Below are 19,141 nucleotides of genomic sequence, written 5' to 3'. Positions count from 1 at the left end.
GTCTGTGTGGCTCGGACTCCATATTCCACTCGTTTCCCCTCAACGTTGTAGCCTCTCTAACAGGCACTCCAGACGCAAGAGACGCCGGGACCAGCCAAGATCCAGAGCGATCTCTTAAAAGACGGTGATGATTTTTTGTTGTTCTTTTTTTTTTTTTTTTGTAGGAGGCGGCGGCCGGGGCTTCCCTTTTGGGGTCCCCCCACCCCCGAGGCCGTCCTCGCCCGCCAGGCCGCGTGCCGCGCCGGGAGGTGGCCTTTCCGCGAGGTGACCTCGGGCTCCCCCCGAGCCCGACCGCAGCACGCTCCGTGTGGAGACGCGAGGCGGTGTCCTGAGGTGACACCGGCTGTGCCGCCGAGGCAGCAGGCGCCGCCGATCAACTAGTTCGCACCGAGGATTCCTCTTGGTGCGTGGCCCAGTTTTCCTCAGGACGGGCTCCAACCCCTAGCCGACACCGCCCCCCGCGCCGCCACGCTCCGAGGCCTTCCCCCGGGACGCGGCGCGTCCCTCCCCCGCCGCTCGGCGCGGGCCGGCGCGCGCGCGCGCGCGCGCGATTCCTCGATTCCACAGGCGGTTCGCGCCGCGGGTGGGGGCGGGGCGCGAGGGGAGGGGGCCGGCCGCCGCCGGGGGAGGGGGGCCGCGGCCGGGGGGCGGGGGCGGGCCGGCGTGGGGAGTTCCTCGCTCGCGGACCACACGCTCTGCGGGCCAATCCCGAGCCAGCCTCGCTCAGTGTCACACGCGGGACACGTCCAAGCGTTTGTTGGCAGGGCCAGCGAGGGGGGCGGGGGCGGGGAGGTGGGGAGGGGAGTTGAGTGACAGGCTTGCGGGGCAGGCTGGGAATTGTAGTTCCCAGCGCCCATGGCCATAGCCATTTTGTAGTCGGGGGACTACAACTTCCAGAAGATCAAGGGGACCATTCTAAGGTGCCCCGGGAATAGGCGGCTCTCCCCGGGGCCAGGCGTCCTGGGGCACTGGCATCCAGCAGCCCGGCTGCAGGTAGACACGCGGCGTGGCGGGGGCTAGCGTTGTGGCGGCCGAGGGGTGAGCGGCAAGCTGGGGAAAGGGGGTGAGGTGGAGCGACCGAGCGTGCCATGCATTGAGCTAGGGAGCCTCTCTCAATTCCAGTCTTAGGCTCGGCGTGGGAGCGATGCCTGCAGGGTAGCCCGGGAAGGGTTCGTCGAGGTCTCTCGGGTGTCTCGTCGACGGGGCCATGGGGGTCCTCTGGGCTGGGCCAGGGGCGGTCCGCACTGGAGTAGGCGGGCGCCTGGTGGCCCAGCTGTGGGAGTTTTCGGCTGACGTCCGGTGGGGAATTATTCGAGGAGCCCTAACTTGTATAAAAGCAGAGTCCATTTAAAGTTGGGCTGGATAGCCTCTCTCTCATTGGTTAGGGGGCTTGGAAAAAAGAGACTCGGCGAGCCCTCGCTGTGGTGCTGCCGCCGCCGCCGCCGCCGCCGCTGGAGTTGACTCTTCTGCTCGCACTGCTGCTGCAGCACAAACGTGACTTCCAACATTTTTTATTTATCTTTCCCTTTTCTTTTCCAAGATGTAACTACAGCTCAGACACTAAGGACCTTCACGTTTCGCTGATGTAGTTTTTGGAGGAAAAAGGGGGGGGAGTGAAGGGCGTCGGTTTTTTTTGTGTGTGTGTGTTTCGGGGGAAATTTTCCATTATGAGTGTTTTACTAAAGTGAATTTTTTTTTTTGTTTGCTTCGTCTTTGGCTTTTTTTTTTTTTTTCCCTTCCCAATTTCGGATTTATTTCAAGGCGAATCAGGCTTTGGGGAAAGAGGAAGAAAAGTCGGATTACAAGATCAGCCACCACCAACAACAATAAAAACCACCAAGATATTTTTTTGCAAATTTCTGACGGCTTTAAATTCATGAAGCAATTGTCCCCTTTTGCAATCAGCATTTGGATCTCAGAATGAGCAAGGAAAGACCCAAGAGGAATATCATCCAGAAGAAATACGTAAGTGCTCCTAACAACACATCCTTTGACTTGTAGTTTTAAGCAATGGCTGTGAATGTCAAGTTTATAGATAATTCTGCAGCTGAAGGGTTTGAAATACAGCGTCCGATAAGGCTGTTTCTTTCTTTTCTGAAAGAAGGCTTTTCAGGCAAAGTCGTGTCTGCCTAGTTTGGATGCAAAAACAGATTGGTGTAGCGATACCTCCAGTGAATAAATTGACCTCGAATGACACAACCATAATCTAGTTTTAGATGAAAGGCAGGGGATTTTGGTGGAGCCTAGTCGGGGAGGTGGGGGCTGCGGTAATATAACTAAACTGCATTCTCGGGCGAATTTGTCCCCATATTGCACTTTGCATGCAAATGAGTCTGTTATTATTATTAATGTTATTTGGGAAATCGTGTAACGCGTGTGTGTTGGAAGCCCTTTAAGTTGTAATCGAGGGTCCGATTATGGCGATCTTGTTCCTTGCACTGGCACATCAAATTTAATGTATGTGGTCGTTTTGGCTTATTTGGTTCGCGACATAAACCAGTTGGGAATCATATTACAGGGAATGCATTTGTTGGGATTGACTTTAATAATGGGACTGGTTTTGTTTAAAAATTCATGGTTTCCAGTTTTAGGGGAAAAAGACATAGAATATAGTTAACATTTTTAAGTAGGCATGTGAATGTAAATGTAAGTGACTACAATTAATTTCTCCCAGTTAACTGGGCTTCTGAAATTTGGTGATTATTCCGAGATTTAAATGGTTTGGAATAGTTAAATTTGTTTTGTGCATAGTACAGCTACGTTTTGATTGGCATGGGGAGTGTTTTTGTTTTGTGTGTGGTGACTTTTTTTTTTTTTAAGTTTGGGGGGAGGGAGAGGAGAGGGGGGACCGAGGATTAACCAAATATGCACTCAAGTGATCGGTGATTAGCTGCATGCTTTAAATCAAAGAACCTCTTAAAAAAAAAAAGGCCGAATGAACACACATTAGGAATAAAGCAATGTTATAAGAAAGTTTGATTTAACTCGGGTGGACAAATTGGTGTTAATATTTTCCCTTTTTGAGCACTATGATGTGTGTAATGGGAGATGACCTTCGGGGCACTGGTTTTGTAAAAAAATAGATTTAATGGGAAAGCTGAATACCTCTTCTTGAGGGCTGATCCTAACCTAGACACATAAACTTCAACTATGAAAGAAATGCAAGGTTAAATAATCAAGCCCAACTTAAAACGTTGGTCCCTAAAGAATATAAGAATTAAAATACATCCGCATTGCAGAGGGCTGAGGAGAATGCAAAAGACTAGTTTAAACTCGGGCTGTAGAAACTGCAGGGAGACAAGCTTGCCTGCGAGCGTGGATGCCTTCCCGGGGCACGTCCGATCCGGGTGCAGTCACAAAGCAAAAAGGGGGTAGAACTTGGACCAGAGCCACCCCCGCCCCCATCCCAGCCCTCGCTAAGTTGGGGAGCGGCGTGGGGTGGGATTTTTTGTTCCCGGTGGTCAGCGGATTGTGTCGATTCCGGGCGTCCGGCCGCCTGCCCGCGGCTGGCGGCGGCCACAGGAGGCAGAGCACGAGTTAACGCTCGGGGAGCGGAGCCTGTGTTCCTGACGTGCTCGAGCCGGTGCGGCGGGGCGGGGGGGGTGGCGCGGGGGTCGCGGCGGGCTGGGCCGGGTCTGGGAGGCCGCGGGCGGCCTGTAGGGGGCGGGCTACGGGCTGCGGGCTCGGGGGGGGCGGGAGAACGGATGGGTGGGTGGGGCGCGGGGGCGGCGCGGCCGGTCGGCCTGGGGAGGGGGCGGCGCGGCGCGGCGAGCGGGGCGGGGGCGTGGCGGGGAGGGGGCGGGCAGCGCGCGGCTGCGGCGGGCGCCCCCCAGCGCGCGCACGGCCGAGCATGGCGGCGGCGGCGCGGCCGGCTCCCCGCGGCCTGGCCCGCCGGCTCCAGTGCGGGCCCGCGAGCAACAGGTTAAGCCGGCTAGACGTCAGCGCGCCCCCTCCCCGCCCCCCGGTTCCTCCCCCGCCTCGCGCCGGCCTCCGCCCCCTCCCTCCGCCCCCCGCGGCTCCGGGTTCCCGGACGCTTAGGCCGGGTTCTGTTGTCATTGTGACGTCACAAAGGGACGGGCCCGGGTGGAACCTTCTCCTCCTCCGTGACGTCAAAAGTCGGGCGGGAGGTTCCAGCGCGGCGGGGCTGCGGGGGCGGAGGGAGCGGTGGTGCGAAGGCGGGGGCTGCCGCGCGGGAGGAGGAGGAGGATGCCATCAGCCTCGGCCTTCCGCCGCGAATCGCCGCGCTGCCCTCCAGGTGAGCGCAGGGAGCCGCTGGGAGCCTGTGGTCCCCTGGCGAGCGCCCCCGACCCTGCTCTGGTTCCGTTTCGGGGGTGGGCAGCAGGCCGAAGACGCCTCCTATCTGCGAAAACGTTTTCGCTTCCTCTGTTTCCAGGTCTCCTGACGGCTGTGTCATTATTGCGGTGGTGGTCGTGCTTTCTCGTCAATGCTTTTGCAAAGGAGGGAAACTTAAGTGGGGCAGCTTGGCTTTGCAGGAGAACCGCGTGATGGTTTTGGCCACATTGTCAACTTTAAGTCGTGTTGGGGATGTCTCGGCAGGATGTGGCGGGGCGATGCAGCACGGCATCAGCTGTTGGTTTTCTGGAAGCCTTGAAACACCAGAGTGGCACTTATTCGCTATGCCAGCTCTAGGCCTATGGAGTAGTTCATGGGTTGGGGCAGACGGAAGACGACCAGTGATTGGTAGGTGTCCTTTGAAGAGCCCTGGACTGCAAGTCTAAGGTGTCTTGGGCTCAGTTCTTCAGAACGAGAGCACGAGAGGCGGGAAATCTAGGTTTATTTACTCTTATGTAAAATAGACAAAGTAATACATGCTTTTGCCTTTTCACTTTATCAGAGATCGCGTGCGTGAGATGATGTGCGTGGAAGATGTAAAACTGTTCTGTTTCTATGTAAGATGAAATTATTGAGCTGGTGGAAGGCAGCGCATTCCCTACAATTGGTCTCCAAAGCCTTAGATGCCTGCCGCGTTGCCATTTAGTTTATTGCTTTAGCAAAACAGAGTTTGGGGGTGGGATTGTAGATGGCAAGCTTTGGGGAAAATGATTGTTATATTTCATATTAAATGACGTTTTTGAAAAACTCATAAATTGCAGTGCAATCCTGTCTTAATTGCTGGGCACGATTCCCACTACAGTACCTTAAATAACTGAAAACATTTGCCTTTCAAAGCCCCAATCCACTGGGACAATAAAAAGTTACATGTTTTGCTCTATGGGTATTTTATGCCATTCCTGTCACTCCACTGGTTGGTTATTGCTGTCGAGTATAACAGATAAGATACCTAGACTTCAAAACTATTTGATACTTGATGCTTTATAGAAGGTGTGAGTTTGAAATAGAAATCTCTGCCACATAAAGATATGATTCATGCAGTTAGCAGGAAAACAAATTACCAGTTTGATTTCTAGGACAGCTGAAGAAGAATTTGTAACACTAGAATGTAAATTTTAGGTATTTAATTTTCTGATTTAAAAATGCAGTGTGATTGAAAACTGGGGGAAAAGTTTGTGTTACAAGATTCAAAAGCAAAGTTTACTCTAATTGCATAAAATTGTGAAGAGAAAAAGTAGAACTACACCACAATGTAGCGGTAGGATTTATAAGTTGGTTCCCCCCCCCCCCATTTTACACCTAACTGATTTATTTTGTGGTTTTGGGGGGGACGTGCATACCTTATTTAATTGCTGTATTTTTTTTCTTTTTTGAGCTGTTGTGGTGGCTTGCTTTCCGCCTGTTTCTAGTAGTGGAGAAAACCCATTCTCTTTCTCACATAAGTCTCTGGGCAGAAACAGTTTAGCAACAATCACTGTCTGGAGAGATTATGGAAGGAATACTGTCAAGAGTTCGAAGTGTGTTGCTGAAATTTAAAAAAAAAATCATCTTTAAAAATAATCCAATTTATGATTACTTGGGTTATTACTTTACTGTAGACAAGTATCTGACTTGTGTGTCCCCCAAAGGGCCAACTAGAATTACTTGGTGCTTAGATGGTTTCATGGCTGTTTCCTGTCCTAAGAGGTCAGACCAGTTCTTGTTGCTTGGCTGAGGGCTGTTGACTCACTTCCAGATGCCTTGGAAAGAACTCCAGTGTTAATCTTAATATATATCCTGCTCCAAAGGTTATTTAAAATTTCCTCCTTCAGAAAGAAAAAAATTTTTTGGAGTATGTAACCAGTGTCTTTCAGATTTTAAATAAAACCCTTTTCTTCTTTTCAGACATATGGGAAAGTCATGTTAAGCCTAACATTGAAATACTCAATAAAGGCTAAGCTGAACTTTCTTTTTTTAGTTTAATGAGAGTTTTATTTAACCTAGTATACTGAACATATGATCATTTTAACATATAATCAATACAAATAGAAATCTATACTAATCTACCTTTTTTTTCATCTTGTGTCTTTGAAACCCAGTATGTTTTTTTGATCCTTACAGGACAGCTCAATTTGGACAAGTCATTGCTTCGTGTGACTGAACATATGAAGCTGTCCTACTGAACAGTCCAGATCTGTGTAACCAGAGCTGTATCTCACGTAGCGTGTCTGCGTTGGTGAAAAACATCAAGTCCTACAAAATCGAACAGTAAAAATTACAGGGCTAATGGAAAAATAAGGATGAAACATGTCACTCAAAACATAGGCTACTTTGGTAAAGCGAACCATAATGAGTTAGTAATCTGGATCTGGAAAAATGACATGAAATGCTCAGGTAGGCAGCTCAGACTCCAGAGTGAATTGTAAAAATTGAGAGGTGTTACACTGGCATTATTTTTATAGAGTACAACCCATGTTGCCAGGGCAGTATGGATGGAAGGATTCTGTTAGCTGTAGGTAGGCATTGTTGGGGTTTTTTTTTTTTTCCTTATCGGGTTTTTTGGTGTGTGTGTGAAGATGAACTTTGAGTTTTTTGGTTGATGCACACTTTTCTAGTTCGCTGCAAGTTTTTTTTTTTTAATTGTAAATGCATGCTGAAGAGATTCTTTAGGTTTATTTTTAAGGTCTTTAGGTTTATTTTAGGGTTTTTCGGTTTATTTTTAAGGTTTGCCCTTGGTCATGCTGGTCTGAGGATCTGACTTTTTAATACTCAGCCATACGTTTTTCAGTCTAAGAAGTTTCGTTTTTGGAATTCTGCTTGAATGGTTCTGATTTTCCTTCTACTGGTCTGTGTCTAAATCTTTCCCAGGATCGTAGCAACAGCTCTTGTACTAACCACCTTCCACCTACCCAGCCTACCCAGTTCATCCTGGCTGTGACATCCCTGCATGAAGCTCCCTGCCAGTGGGCAGGCCCGGGGAGTGTGTGCCTCTGTCCCCTTTGGCTCTTACCCATATAGAAGGCTTGCCAAGTGCCAGTTGTTTGTTCCCAAATCTGGTTATTCCAGTTAGACTTAACTGCAATTTCAGTTAAATATTATATAAACCTTTGAACGAGTGTGACAAGAGAGTTGGTTTCTATGAAAACTTAAAGCTGAATGGGAACCCTTGATAAAAAGTGAATTACTGTAAAAGCGAGATTGTTAAATTAGATGTGGGCCTGCTATTTAAAAGACTTGGGGGGGGAGGTGGGAGTGGGGATCGGGATGGGAAATACGTGTAACTCTATGGCTGATTCATATCAGTGTATGACAAAACCCACTGAAAAAATAAAAAATAAAAAAAAAATAAAAGACTTGGGGGAAATCTGTGAGATTTCGCACCCATTCTGCTTTGCAAGTGGTTCCCTTTTAAGAACCAAGCTTCATTTATGGCTGAACTCCCTTCCCAGCAAACAAAAATCTTGACATGGAGTACCACGAATTCTCAAAATTATCTGTAACAAAAACTTCCCTGGTGGTCCAGCGGTTAAGAATCTGTCTTCTAATGCAGAGGACACTGGTTCGATCCCTGTTCTGGGAACTAAGATCCGACATGCCTCGAGGCAGCTAAGCTGGGACACCACAGTAGAAGCCTCTGTGATGCAGCTGAGACCTTGCATAGCCAAATAAATAATTTAAAAAAATCTGTAACTAAAAGCATATTTATGTGTTCATTACATTCACTTGTACGTATATATGTATATGCTCAACCTATATACATATATATTAAAGACTTACTGCTTAACAAACTTTACGTTAGCTAACCAACTTATGGTCCCCATCAGCTGTAAGAGTGCTTCCATTATGTTTAGCCTTAATCCCCAAATATTAAACTAGACTTCCTTATCTAGTTCATGCCAGGTAGCGCAGATAAAATGTGGATCCGTTAGAATGGCTCTGCTGAGGTAATTTGTAATACTTTCAGAGTTTGTGTCATTCTCAGGATGGTGGGGGTAGAAAGATGAGTGATTTTACACTTCATTTATGTGGAGTTCAGAAGCTTATATCTTGTAATCCAGCAACTTTAATTATTTTGTCTTACTTAGGAGATATGGTAAAGGTCTGTTCCATTTCAGATCCTTAAGCCTACCTGTTAGAGGAAAGGAGACCTGTTGAACTTCAGTTGTTGCTGTCTGAGTCTGTTTCTGTTGCTTCTCTCTGTCTCCCATGGATCTGATCTCTTTGCTCCTCTGACTGCCCGCCCTTGCTCTGCAAACCTTGGTTCCTTTTCCAGGCCCCAGACTTGGTGTTTTGGGTCCCTTGCGTGTCCATAAAGCCTTCTCCACACTTGCTCCTTCATCTCAGACCACTTTCATTCCAGGAGGTGGGAACTCGGATGACTTTGGTCTCCTGTTTTTAAAAAGACAATTTGAGTGCAATTTTTCCTTATCCTTTTAGAGTATAATTTTTCTTGACTTCTAACAACCCTGTGGCCTTCTGACAGTCTCACACTTTGCAGTAAGGGTTTTTCATTCATTTTTGATTCGGAATAAAATTATCAAAAGTCGAGCTGAACCTGCTCCCGGTTGATTGATCTGCCTGCCCCGGCCCGTCCTGTCCCCCACCTCTTGCAGGTGCTTTTGTCTGTCTGCGCTCTCTCCTCTTTGTCAGGACGTGTAGGGTGCGGAGGGGCCCATGTTGTGCAGAGGTGGATCCCGTTCCCAAGGGCCAGGCCTCGGGCCCACCTGAGTGGGCAGCTGGGCTCCAGCCCTGGACTCTGTGCTTCTGTTGGGCTTGCTTTCTGCTTCCCCTGGTCTGTCTGGCCACAGACTTGACTACTCTTGTGAGGGGGCTCGCCCACGCCTCTTAGGACTTTTCTGCCATTTGAAGAATTGTACCAGCAGAGCTTGGACTGTAGGAAACACACTAGCATGGTGAGGAGACCCAGTCAGTTCTGAAATAACTGCCCACAGTTACTGTTTCTCTAGTGAGCTCACAGGAGAGGAAGAGACTGTTGAGTCCGTTTTACAGAAGGGAAAACTGAGGCCAGCAGACCCTGGCCAGAGAGTGAAAGGCTGGATCTCCTCCCCATATTTTAGTCCAGATGAACTGGAGGTAAAAGGAATGATCAGAGTAGCCCCAGGAGGTGGAGAAAAGGCCATAATAGAGGCTCTTGGCAGCCTTTGGATAGGTTTTTTTTACTTGAGAAAGTTGGGGGGAAGTTGAGGCAGTTTTTCAGCCTCTGTAGTAGGAGTGGATCTGTTGCAAGTGAGTGTTTGTTGTTTTTTTAAACACCAGTTGGTGGAGCTACCCTCTTCTCCACAGCTGCCTGTCTCCTTAGTCCTGATTGGAAAAAGCCATGAGGTCCCAGTTGCCCTGGGGCCCGGCTGGTGCTTGCTCCGTGTTTTATAAGTGCCCCCACCCCATCCTGTCCGGTGCACCTGAGAACTGGCCCGGGCTGTGTTTGCTCTCCAGGCTTCTGAATTCATTTGGTTTTGCAGGGGCTGTGACAAATAGACTTCGATGCTTTTTCTGGCAACTTTATTGTTGCCCCTGACTTTTGCTGCTTAGGGGACCACGGGGTGCTGGGGGAAATCATTTGCCCTCAAATCCTCACCAGGGTCTGGGCTGGGCAGTCAGCAAAGGCTGCCCAGATGTGTTAATGAGGCTGCGTGAGTAATGAGAACATTACATGTAATTACTCACATATTCATAGGATGTATGAAGGCCTTAGAAAGGGGAACCCTACTGACAGTCTTGGGAGCTGATTCTGAGAGCTGGTGCGGCCTAGAAGGCCTAAATTGGATTTTAAGTTCTAATTTTGTAAATCTGTCAAGCTCCACCACCCATGAAGAGGTAGGCAGTGAGCATTGAAATACTGGCAGCAGTGTTTAGTTACCAGGAGTCCTAGAAGGTCATCATATTCATAGCCACACATTTTGCCCCTCCATAGCTCTTGTCATGTATTTTCTCCGGTACAACCAGCAGTATTTTTGGGTAGGGTGTGGGGTGGGGTTTTCCACCAAGAGACCCTCTGGTTGATGTGACTGAGTCCCCCAGGGGGAATGTTGGGAGATTTTCTGGCGCCCTGTTTTTGTGGCTCTCTTCTTGAATCTGGGTGTTCTTTCTCCATTTTTCCCCCAACCAGGATTTGGGGTAGAGCTTGATCTCCAGTGGTTGTGTGTGCTATCTCTCGGTTCTCATTTCTACCAGCTGTTAGAAGTGTTCGGCGCCTGTGGGGGCAGAAACAGGTGCCAGGAGGAAATGAGAAGGGATTAGGGCTGCGCATGTGTTTCTTGCGTTCACTCCCTGCCTGGTTTGCAGGAGGGGCGCCGTGTGAATGCTTCCTCTGTTCGGCAGCAGTTGGCCGTCGATCTTCTTCAGACTCGGCGTCTTCTCTGCTTTGTGTCCATGCCTCATGGCTTGTATGTGGGCTTAGGGAGCTCAGCGCCTCAGATTGTGAGGGGCTTGTTCTGAATGTGTAGGGCACCTCTGTGGTCCTAGTGGACAAGACTGGGAATAGGAGCTGAGCCCAGGGTTGAGCCCTGTGTTGCACTGGCTGTATGACCCGGGGTAAGCCACAGAACCTCTTTGAGCTGCTTCCTCACCTGGAAAACTTGTTCCATGCACCTCACAGACTTGTGGCTGGGAGGGTCAGTGAGATTTTTGATGTGAAAGCACTTTGTAAACTGCATACAGTTCACAAATGCTCAAGAAGGTATGATTACACAGTTGGAAATCACCAACCTAGAGATAGGAAGCCTGTCAGCAGCCTTCCAGGCTGACTCAGAAATGAATAAATCAGATGAATTCTCTGCCTCTTAACAAGCCAAATGAAGAGCAACAGATACTCTAAAGTCCGTTTTGGAATATGGAACAAAGCTTTAAAGACTAGAAGGTGATTATGTTCAGTATCTTGTAATAAACCTGTAATGAAAAGGAATCTGAATAAGCAATGTAAAAGATGGGTAGCAGAGTCACTTGGCTGCACACCTGAAGTAGCGCCGTGTTGCTGGGCACGTGAGACGAACACGATACAAGTAGATACAAGTAGACGGTGTGATCTCCTCCCGCCCCCTCTGCTGGTTGGATCTCTTCTGTATTGTCCAGCACCTGATTTCTGAACCTGACTGGTGGTGAACTAGAGTGACAGAGGGAGAACTCAGATTAGAGCGGCACTGAAGCTTTCCACAGAGGTGGTCAGTAGTCCTTGAACTTGCTCATTGACTCGTGCCCTTCAGTGCATCCAGTCTCAGCTAAGTTTGTCCTCAGCGCAGCATACAAAGCCCCTGCTCTGCCTTGCGCTTGGGGCTGCGCTTTCCACTGCAGCTGACCCAGCCTCCTGATCTTTGCACATCCTGGTTCCTCAGCTTGCTTTGGGGCCGATTGCCTACCCGCTGAGCCTCCCTTGACCTCTCTGTGACCTGATTGGACGGCTTGCCACTGTCTTCCTCCCGTCAGGCAGAGCCAAGCCCCCTTTCTGTGAGCCTGCCTCCTCACAACTACCTCTCTGGAATGAGTGTTTATATGTATCTCACCCTGTTAATCCCACATGAGTAGAGGCTGAGTTTTCTGTCATCACACAGTTTAGGAAATATTTGCAGAGTATTTAAAATCCTATCCAGTAGTGGGAGGGAATTGATAAGGATCGAGTGGAAAAAGGTGAGCTTTCACTAATCAGAATTTCACAGCTGAGAAGAAAACAGGTGTCTAGGAACAAAGGTTGCACATTTTACCAGTGACACCGCCAGGGCATGAAATCCAGCCCCTGCTACAGCGGAAGGCCATCTGGGGATACTGCCTTTGGACCCATTTTTCAGAGAAGCGTTCTCCTGCCAGGTGTATCCTCAGTTATCCATGATAACTGCAGTCATTGATTCATTTTCATGGGAAAATAAAATCTACATGTAATCCCCATACGTACTTGGGCCTTTAATGTTTGCCCCTGTTTGAAAGTGATTATATTGTCCTAGAAGTCATTCATTGCAAACAACACAAAGGTGAAATCTATTGCAGTCACCTGCGGGGTGTTCCTGCACTTCACAAATGTTGTTTTACATGTGTGGGCTCTTACTCTTAAATGATAAGTCTCTTCTGGGCTCTTTGCATTTATATCTCATTTCAGTTACCAAAAGAGGATTCTGCATCACTATTGTTTTAAAATTGTTTATTTTTGGTTGGCTGGGTCATTGTTACTGTGCTTGGGCTTTCTCCTGTTGGGGGTGAGCAGGGGCTGCTACTTTTGTTGCAGAGCGTGGGCTCTAGGGTGCATGGGCTTCAGTAGTTGCCACACGCTGGCTAGTAGTTGTGGCCCATGGACTTAGTTGCCTTGAGGCATGTGGGGTCTTCGTGGACCCAGGGATGGGACCCGTGTCCCCAGCGTTGGCACGTGGATTCTTCTCCACGGCACCACCAGGAAAGTCCCCTGCCCTGCTTTTCAATAGCTGCTGGGCACCTGGTCGGTCTGTATCACAGTTTTCTTGTCCCATCTGTTCTTGAGGGCTTTTTCACACAGTTTGGGGGCCGTTGTCCACAGTGATGTGTGCAGTGTGCTTTTCCTGAATCTTTTTGCACCTTGATTCCAACTTCCTCAAAGTGAAATGGCCACTTTGTGTTGCCAGTGTGTATGTTCAGGTCCCTCTTAGGGCTGCTTTCTGAGAGAAAGGCTGCTCTAATTTACAGCCCCCCAGGTAGTGCCAGTGGGTTTGTTTGTTGTCTGCTTTTAAAAACCAATACAGGCACTTGTAACAAGTAGTAAAGATGTCAGTTGGGTTTTATTTAAGTTTCTGTTTTCTTTCTTGTCCTCTCTCAGGGCATTAGAACTAAATGAGATGAGATATGGGGAAGCACTTTGTAAAACAAAATTGCTCCGAGAACACTACATGTTATTAGTTAGGATGACTGTAGCTGTGAAGGGAGAAGGGTCTGTAGGATTGTACAATTACATAATTCTCGTTTATGAAATGGTTCTTTTGTGAGAGCGTGATGTAACTTTAAAATGACCTGGAATCCCATTATTTTTACAAGTGATTTCAGCCTTGTTTGGGAGGTGGGCTTTGTATGGTTACAAAGGTCCCATTGGGCTCTGGCTTGAAAGAATATTTAGTTATATGCAGCCGGTATATTCTGGCTGCTTACCATGCTCTCACCCTGTAGTCGCTCAGTCTTTGTGAACCCATGGACTGTAGCCCCCCAGGCTCCTCTGTCCATGGGGTTCTCCAGGCAAGAAGACTGGAGCGGCTAGCCATTGCCTTCTCCAGGGGATCTTCCCACCCCAGGGATCGAACCTGTGTCTCTTGCACCTCCTGCATTGCAGATGGATTCTTTACCATTGAGCCAGGGAAGCCTCAGACTCTGCTAGGGGTTAGAAAATATGACATTGTCCTTGTCCTTAGAGAATTTACAGTTCAGCTGACAGCAGGGCTGCCAAACTCTGGGAAGAGAACTGGTGGGTTTGGATTAGTCACTCACCCTCAGTTTCTTCCTGCGTAAAATGGGGAGACTCACACCTTCATTTATTGGCCTCTCAAGGTCATTTTGGGGGAGGCACAGTCGGGTGTTAACAGTCGGATGTGAAGTGTTATAAACTGTAGCTATCTAGATCAGATTATCCTTATTTTAGGCCCCACAGGTCTTTGTGGCTGTAATTCTCTAGCTTCAAGGTTGAAGAGGGAACACCATGTTTCTGGGTCATCCTTGCTGATTTCAGCTTGTCCGGGTTGTCTGAGAAAGAAGATAGAAATGAAAATAATATAGGTGCTTTTCCTTTCAATTTATGATAAAATACAGTGTGATGATTTTTATGGCAGACGCACTTGTTGATTGTTCTGATGCTGGCTTTTTATCGATCTCCTTCCCCGCCATGTGAGAATGAGGTGGTATCCCAGAACTGCTAAGAACTAGCATTTAAGAGTACTTTTGTGTGGACTTCTTTGCCTTCTTTTTCATTCTTCAGTAAAAGATGTCTCTTTATAGATTAGTTAGGACTTAGATGTTTATCGTTTTTACCTCAATTGCCCCTTCTTCCGTCCTTTTGCACAGAGCACGAATGCACTGTGTGTTTATCTTCAGCTTGTTATAGTGTCTTGGTGTTGGAAGGGGGAAGAGGCAGTGTGATGGGGATGAGCCGAGGCCTGGAGTCCCAGTTAAGTGTAGCACGTGACTCCTACCTGCTGTAGCAACCGACTCCCCATGCTGGTCCTCGACTCGTATCACCTGACTCCTTTCCAGCCTGATCACCCTAAGTGGCGAAGGGGTCTGATAGGTGCCAAAGGGGTCTGGTTTCTTTTTTTAAAATTTTTATTTATTTTTTAATGTGGCATATTAATGTGTAAAAATAAGACACTTGGTGTTGCTCAGTAAAGACCTCATTCCTGATTCTTATGTGGCTTTTGTCTTTGACATTCGGTTCCATTCACTCTGCAGCCTTTTCACTAGGACTTGTGTTGGTGACAATTTTTTGAGAGGGGTGTTTTTTTGATATAGTTACTTCTGTACACTGCACCTCGTTCCGAAAAGGATTCAAGGCCATAATGAGCAGTCATCCCAGGAGCGAACAGTTTTTTCTTTGCCCGAGTGTATTCACTTTCTAAATGCCCAGAGTGACAGCCAGATTAAAATAATGGGCAGTGAGCACTAGTCTGCAACCCAGCAGTGTTTGGACTGAGTGGCTTTTTGTTTTAGATCTGTAAACTTGACCTAAAAGCTTAGGTAAAGGCGAGGTTTGTTAAGTAATACCGGTATTGACACCCTGACAGAGTTTTTAATGTGGAGAAATTTTAAAGTTCTTTAAAGAAGTTTAAAGTTTAAAAAAGAATTTTGAAGTAATCCCTAGTGGTGAGCACATCCTTGAATAGCCGAGATCAGATTTCTGTTTAAATGCCAGTGCAGTTCAATATCACCTTTTCCCACCGTACATGGTGCCAGGGAGAGTCTGGATCTTAATAAATGAACTTTTCTTGGGGTAGCAGTTGGTAGATGTGAGTGACTGCATGATTCTGTTCTGTGTCTTTAACAATGTTTGAAGAGTCTCATTCTGTATCATAATCCTCAAAACTGCTGTTAGGATTCCAAACCATTGTGGTTTAAACTCTGCTGGAATCTGAAAGGTGGCGGACGGAGTGAAAGGAAACCTCCTCTAAGTGAAGAACACTTTAGACTTGCCTGCTTGTCCCAGACTCTGGGCGTATCTTAGCCACAGGCCATGTCTCGTGGGGGATACTTACTTGTTTCTTTCTTCTGGACGGTTTCCCCCCGCCCCACCTCAGTATAAACACCATCATTTAGTCCTGCAGAAACTCCTAATACAAATATGGACTTGCAAAGTCCAGAGAAGCGGATGGAGAAGTGCACTCTTTTCTACTTGTGATAAATAAAAACTAATGATGCCATAAAAATGGGTTTTATTTTGAATCTGGTAAGCTTGGAAGCACTGGGAGGTGGGAAGGACGGGTCTGACTTGGAAATCTGAAGCTGAAAAGTGTGTATGTGTTTTTTTTTTCCTCCACTTCCTGCTCCAATTATATGAAGTGCTTGCTACCCAGACACTGACATAGCCCCAAATGAAACACACTTTCTACTTTTTTTTTCTTTCCGTCTAACATGAGACTTGCTGAAGTTGTCATGTTATTTCCTTCCAGAATTTATTGGAGCACTAGGCAAAGCCTCTTGGGAGTATAAATAATGATGATTGTAAAGAACAGTCAGTTTACCAGGGAAGGCCATTATCTTTGACTTGCAAAAGCTTTTACAGCTGAACATTGTTTGCTTACAGTTGTTTAATACAAATGAAGACCTTAATGGTACCTATTGTAAGAGGAGTTCTTTTACTGTATTTGTACACGGAGGTCATCTCAATAAAGAGCAGAACCTCTTGCTCAGTCCTAACTGCCTGTTTGTCCAGATTGGCATTGTTGACTGTCCAAGGAAGCCTGGATGGCGCTTCGTGGCTGCCTTTTTCCTCCTGTCCACCGCACAGAACCCTCCCTGCTGAGTGTGAAAAGATTTCTAAGGCTGACAAAGTGATTCTGAATGTGCTTTTAGAGTCTCTCCTCTAACTGCTTGCTTCCTTCCCAATTTCCGAATCCAAAGATGGTTTTAAAACGAATTTACGGGACTAGTCTAAGTAGGCACTGACATCGGATAAATATACTTAAATGGTAGGCTGTCATGCTCTTAATTAAAGCCCACAACATAGCTGCAGGGAAATAGGAAGACTGCAGTTGCACTTTTTATTTTTGGGGAGATTAAAGTTACCCCTCATCACACTTTTCAGTCTTAACTACAGAGTGTATATATATGCTTGGCATACACTGCTGTCCTTGGCTGCTGCATCTTAAGTGTCAGCCCCTTTTAGCCTTTCTTTTTAGAAACTCGCATATCCCCAACTTATTCCAGTTCTTTTGGCAGTTCTTCAGCTATGTTTCCTTTGGCGTTCCACTGGTGGTTCAAGACGAAAGGCATCCGAGGCATCTCAGTCTTCCCTGAGTGATCTTGGATGTGAATGTGATTTTTTTTTTTCCTCCCCTTCTTAAACAGTTCAGTAGTTTTTAGTATATTCAGAGTTGTGCAGCCATCACTGCGATCAGTTTTAGAACCTTTTCATCACCCTCAAAGAGAAACTCCATACCCACTGGCAGGCGCTCCACATCTCATCCCAGTTTTTCCAGTCTCTGGCAACTACTAATCTACTTTCTGTCTCAGTAAATTTGCTTCTTGACACTTTATGTAAATGGAATCAAACAGGATATAGCCTTTTGTGACTGGCTTCTTTCACTTGGCATGATGTTTTCGAGGTTCCTTCACATTGTAGTGTGTGTATCCATAAAAAGGACTCAATTCCTTTTTTTATGGCTGAATAATACTTCATTTATTTACTGCTCTTTGACCTACGAAGCTGTTCATCTCAGCCTGTGTCCCTACGTCTCTTGTGTTCTGCTCAGCAGAGGGCTGCGTGGGTGTCTTGCCTTTTTGGGGTGTGGTTCTCACTTTCCTCCCTGCCTGATTGCCACTCTTCACTGTGTGTGGGTGCCCACCGGGAGTCTCACTGCCTCTCCCCCTTTGCAAGCTCCCTTAGGCATGAGAAAGTGGTGGGGCTTGGAATTTCATCATAGGTTGATTGGCTTTCTGTGGGTGCTCAGCTGTTTGGGGTGTTGTTTTGGCCTTCAGGTGAATCTCTGCATGGCATTTACCATGTGGTTTTGGGAGGCGCCAGGACTTAAAAACCCTGGCTCCTCCCTGGGAGCCAGGAAGGACTGAGGGGCTGTTTTCCTGCATCACCTTTGGTTTTGACTATGTCGTGGTTGCTGATGTCGACATTCTTTGCTGAAAGGTATACGAAAGAGACCTACTATCTGCCTAGAAGTTCCCCTGATTTTCTTGCTCCTTTCAAGCCTAGTTTTCCCTAAACAAAAAAATGCTTAAAAAATCAGAAAAGTCTCTCAGCAAAGTTGTTTAAGAACTGGGAGTTCTTTTAAGGAAGATGGATGGTGCCATGTTTTGATAGTTCTGATACCCCCCCCCCCCCCACCGATTTATTTTTCCCACATTGCTGTGAAATAAAGATGAGATCAGCTTCCTACTTGAGTCAGGCAATTTTTACTCATATTCAAGTGCTCATCGGAAGTATGAGGCGATAGAGAGAATGGTGGGGACTGAGAAAACCCCATGACCCAAGGGTGCTGGAAGCCTTTGGTGGACTTGGAGGATTCTAGTTCTCTGGAAGTGATGGAGATTTGTGGTGGGTGTCTGTGTCTTTCCTGGAGGTTCCTGGTAAGAGGAAGCCAAAGACCAGCATGTTAGTTTGGGGATCTTATTCATCACATACTCCTCAAGTTCAGTGTCAAAAAAAAATTCCTTAATAATGGGATTAATCACGCTTTTTCACACTGCCTGGTTTTTCTGGTACAACTCTCAGTTCCAGATTGACTCTTGTGCTTCAGTCATCAATGTTACCTAAAGGGCAAAAGGCTGTATTCACTGTTTTCTCTGTAGTGGCTCAATAACGAAGAATTTGCGAGGTAAGACACTCACCCACCTCACTTTAGAAAGTAGGTGTGAGTGTGTGTATGTGCATGGATATCTAAAAAGGAGTTTTTTTTTTAAACTTTGCATTGTTGAACTGGAAATCTGTGTTCTGTTCTGCCAGCCTGCCTTTGTGCGGTGTACCTATAACCTATGCGCACACTTGTGCCATTTCTAAAGCAAATGCCACCTCCCTCCTCCTAAAATTGCTTATTAGAGCTAATTTTACGAATTGAGTTAGAACTGCCCTATAATATAATGCAGAATATTTCCCAATAATGCCTAGGTTAACAATGATCGTCTTGCTGTATTGTGCAAAAAAGGCTTCTGTTCAGACCCAGCTGGGTTTCAGGCTTAATTCATTGCTCTATGGTGGGATCACCACAGCTGCTGTGGGGCCTTTACAAATGCAAAAAAGCTGTCAGTGTTTGTTTCATCAGCTGCATAAGTGATGAGGCCAAGTTGAGGAATCCATTCCAGTGCGCAGTGTGCAGGCTGTAGCCATTATTGTTTACAGAATTAGTGTGTTGGAGCTTTAAAATAGTTGGCACCTCGACTGTCCTTTAAAAGCACAAGACTAAGGACAGGACCAGTTGGTTGTTCTTGTAATGTTGGCCGGATCCAGCCCAGCCCCTGTCTTGGACAGTTGCTTGCTCCGGGCTGTGCTGTGGGATTGACCCTCTTTTGCACAAGGTGGGGGTGGCTGAATACACGTCCATTTAATTCTGCATCTCAAACTTAGGTTTCCATTTTTCTTTTTTTTCCCTCGTTATTTTAGTTTTTTTTTCTTGTTGTTTTAGTGCTCAGT

The 19,141-nt window shown here is 47.0% G+C and overlaps 1 protein-coding gene across 4 annotated transcripts in view; it reads left to right on the top strand.

Annotated features, from left to right (window-relative positions):
• Nucleotides 1-1,074: 1,074 nt before the first annotated feature.
• JARID2 (jumonji and AT-rich interaction domain containing 2) overlaps nucleotides 1,075-19,141 on the top strand; it is a 228,188-nt gene continuing 210,121 nt past the window's right edge. The window contains exons 1-2 of one of the 4 annotated variants that reach the window (XM_065911898.1): nucleotides 1,075-1,965; nucleotides 6,454-6,726. Coding sequence is in view for 1 of the 4 variants with exons in the window: in XM_065911895.1 (XP_065767967.1) it covers nucleotides 1,921-1,965 (45 nt within the window). In the remaining 3 variants the exon portion in view is untranslated. Of the gene's footprint in view, nucleotides 1,966-4,070; nucleotides 4,256-4,544; nucleotides 4,702-6,453; nucleotides 6,727-19,141 lie in introns of those variants that run through there. The other 3 variants (XM_065911899.1, XM_065911895.1, XM_065911896.1) reach the window with 3 other exon arrangements.

This window comes from Muntiacus reevesi, chromosome 20 (assembly GCF_963930625.1).
Source record: "Muntiacus reevesi chromosome 20, mMunRee1.1, whole genome shotgun sequence".
NCBI lineage: Eukaryota > Metazoa > Chordata > Mammalia > Artiodactyla > Cervidae > Muntiacus > Muntiacus reevesi.
This window is presented reverse-complemented; position numbering and strand designations above follow the sequence as displayed.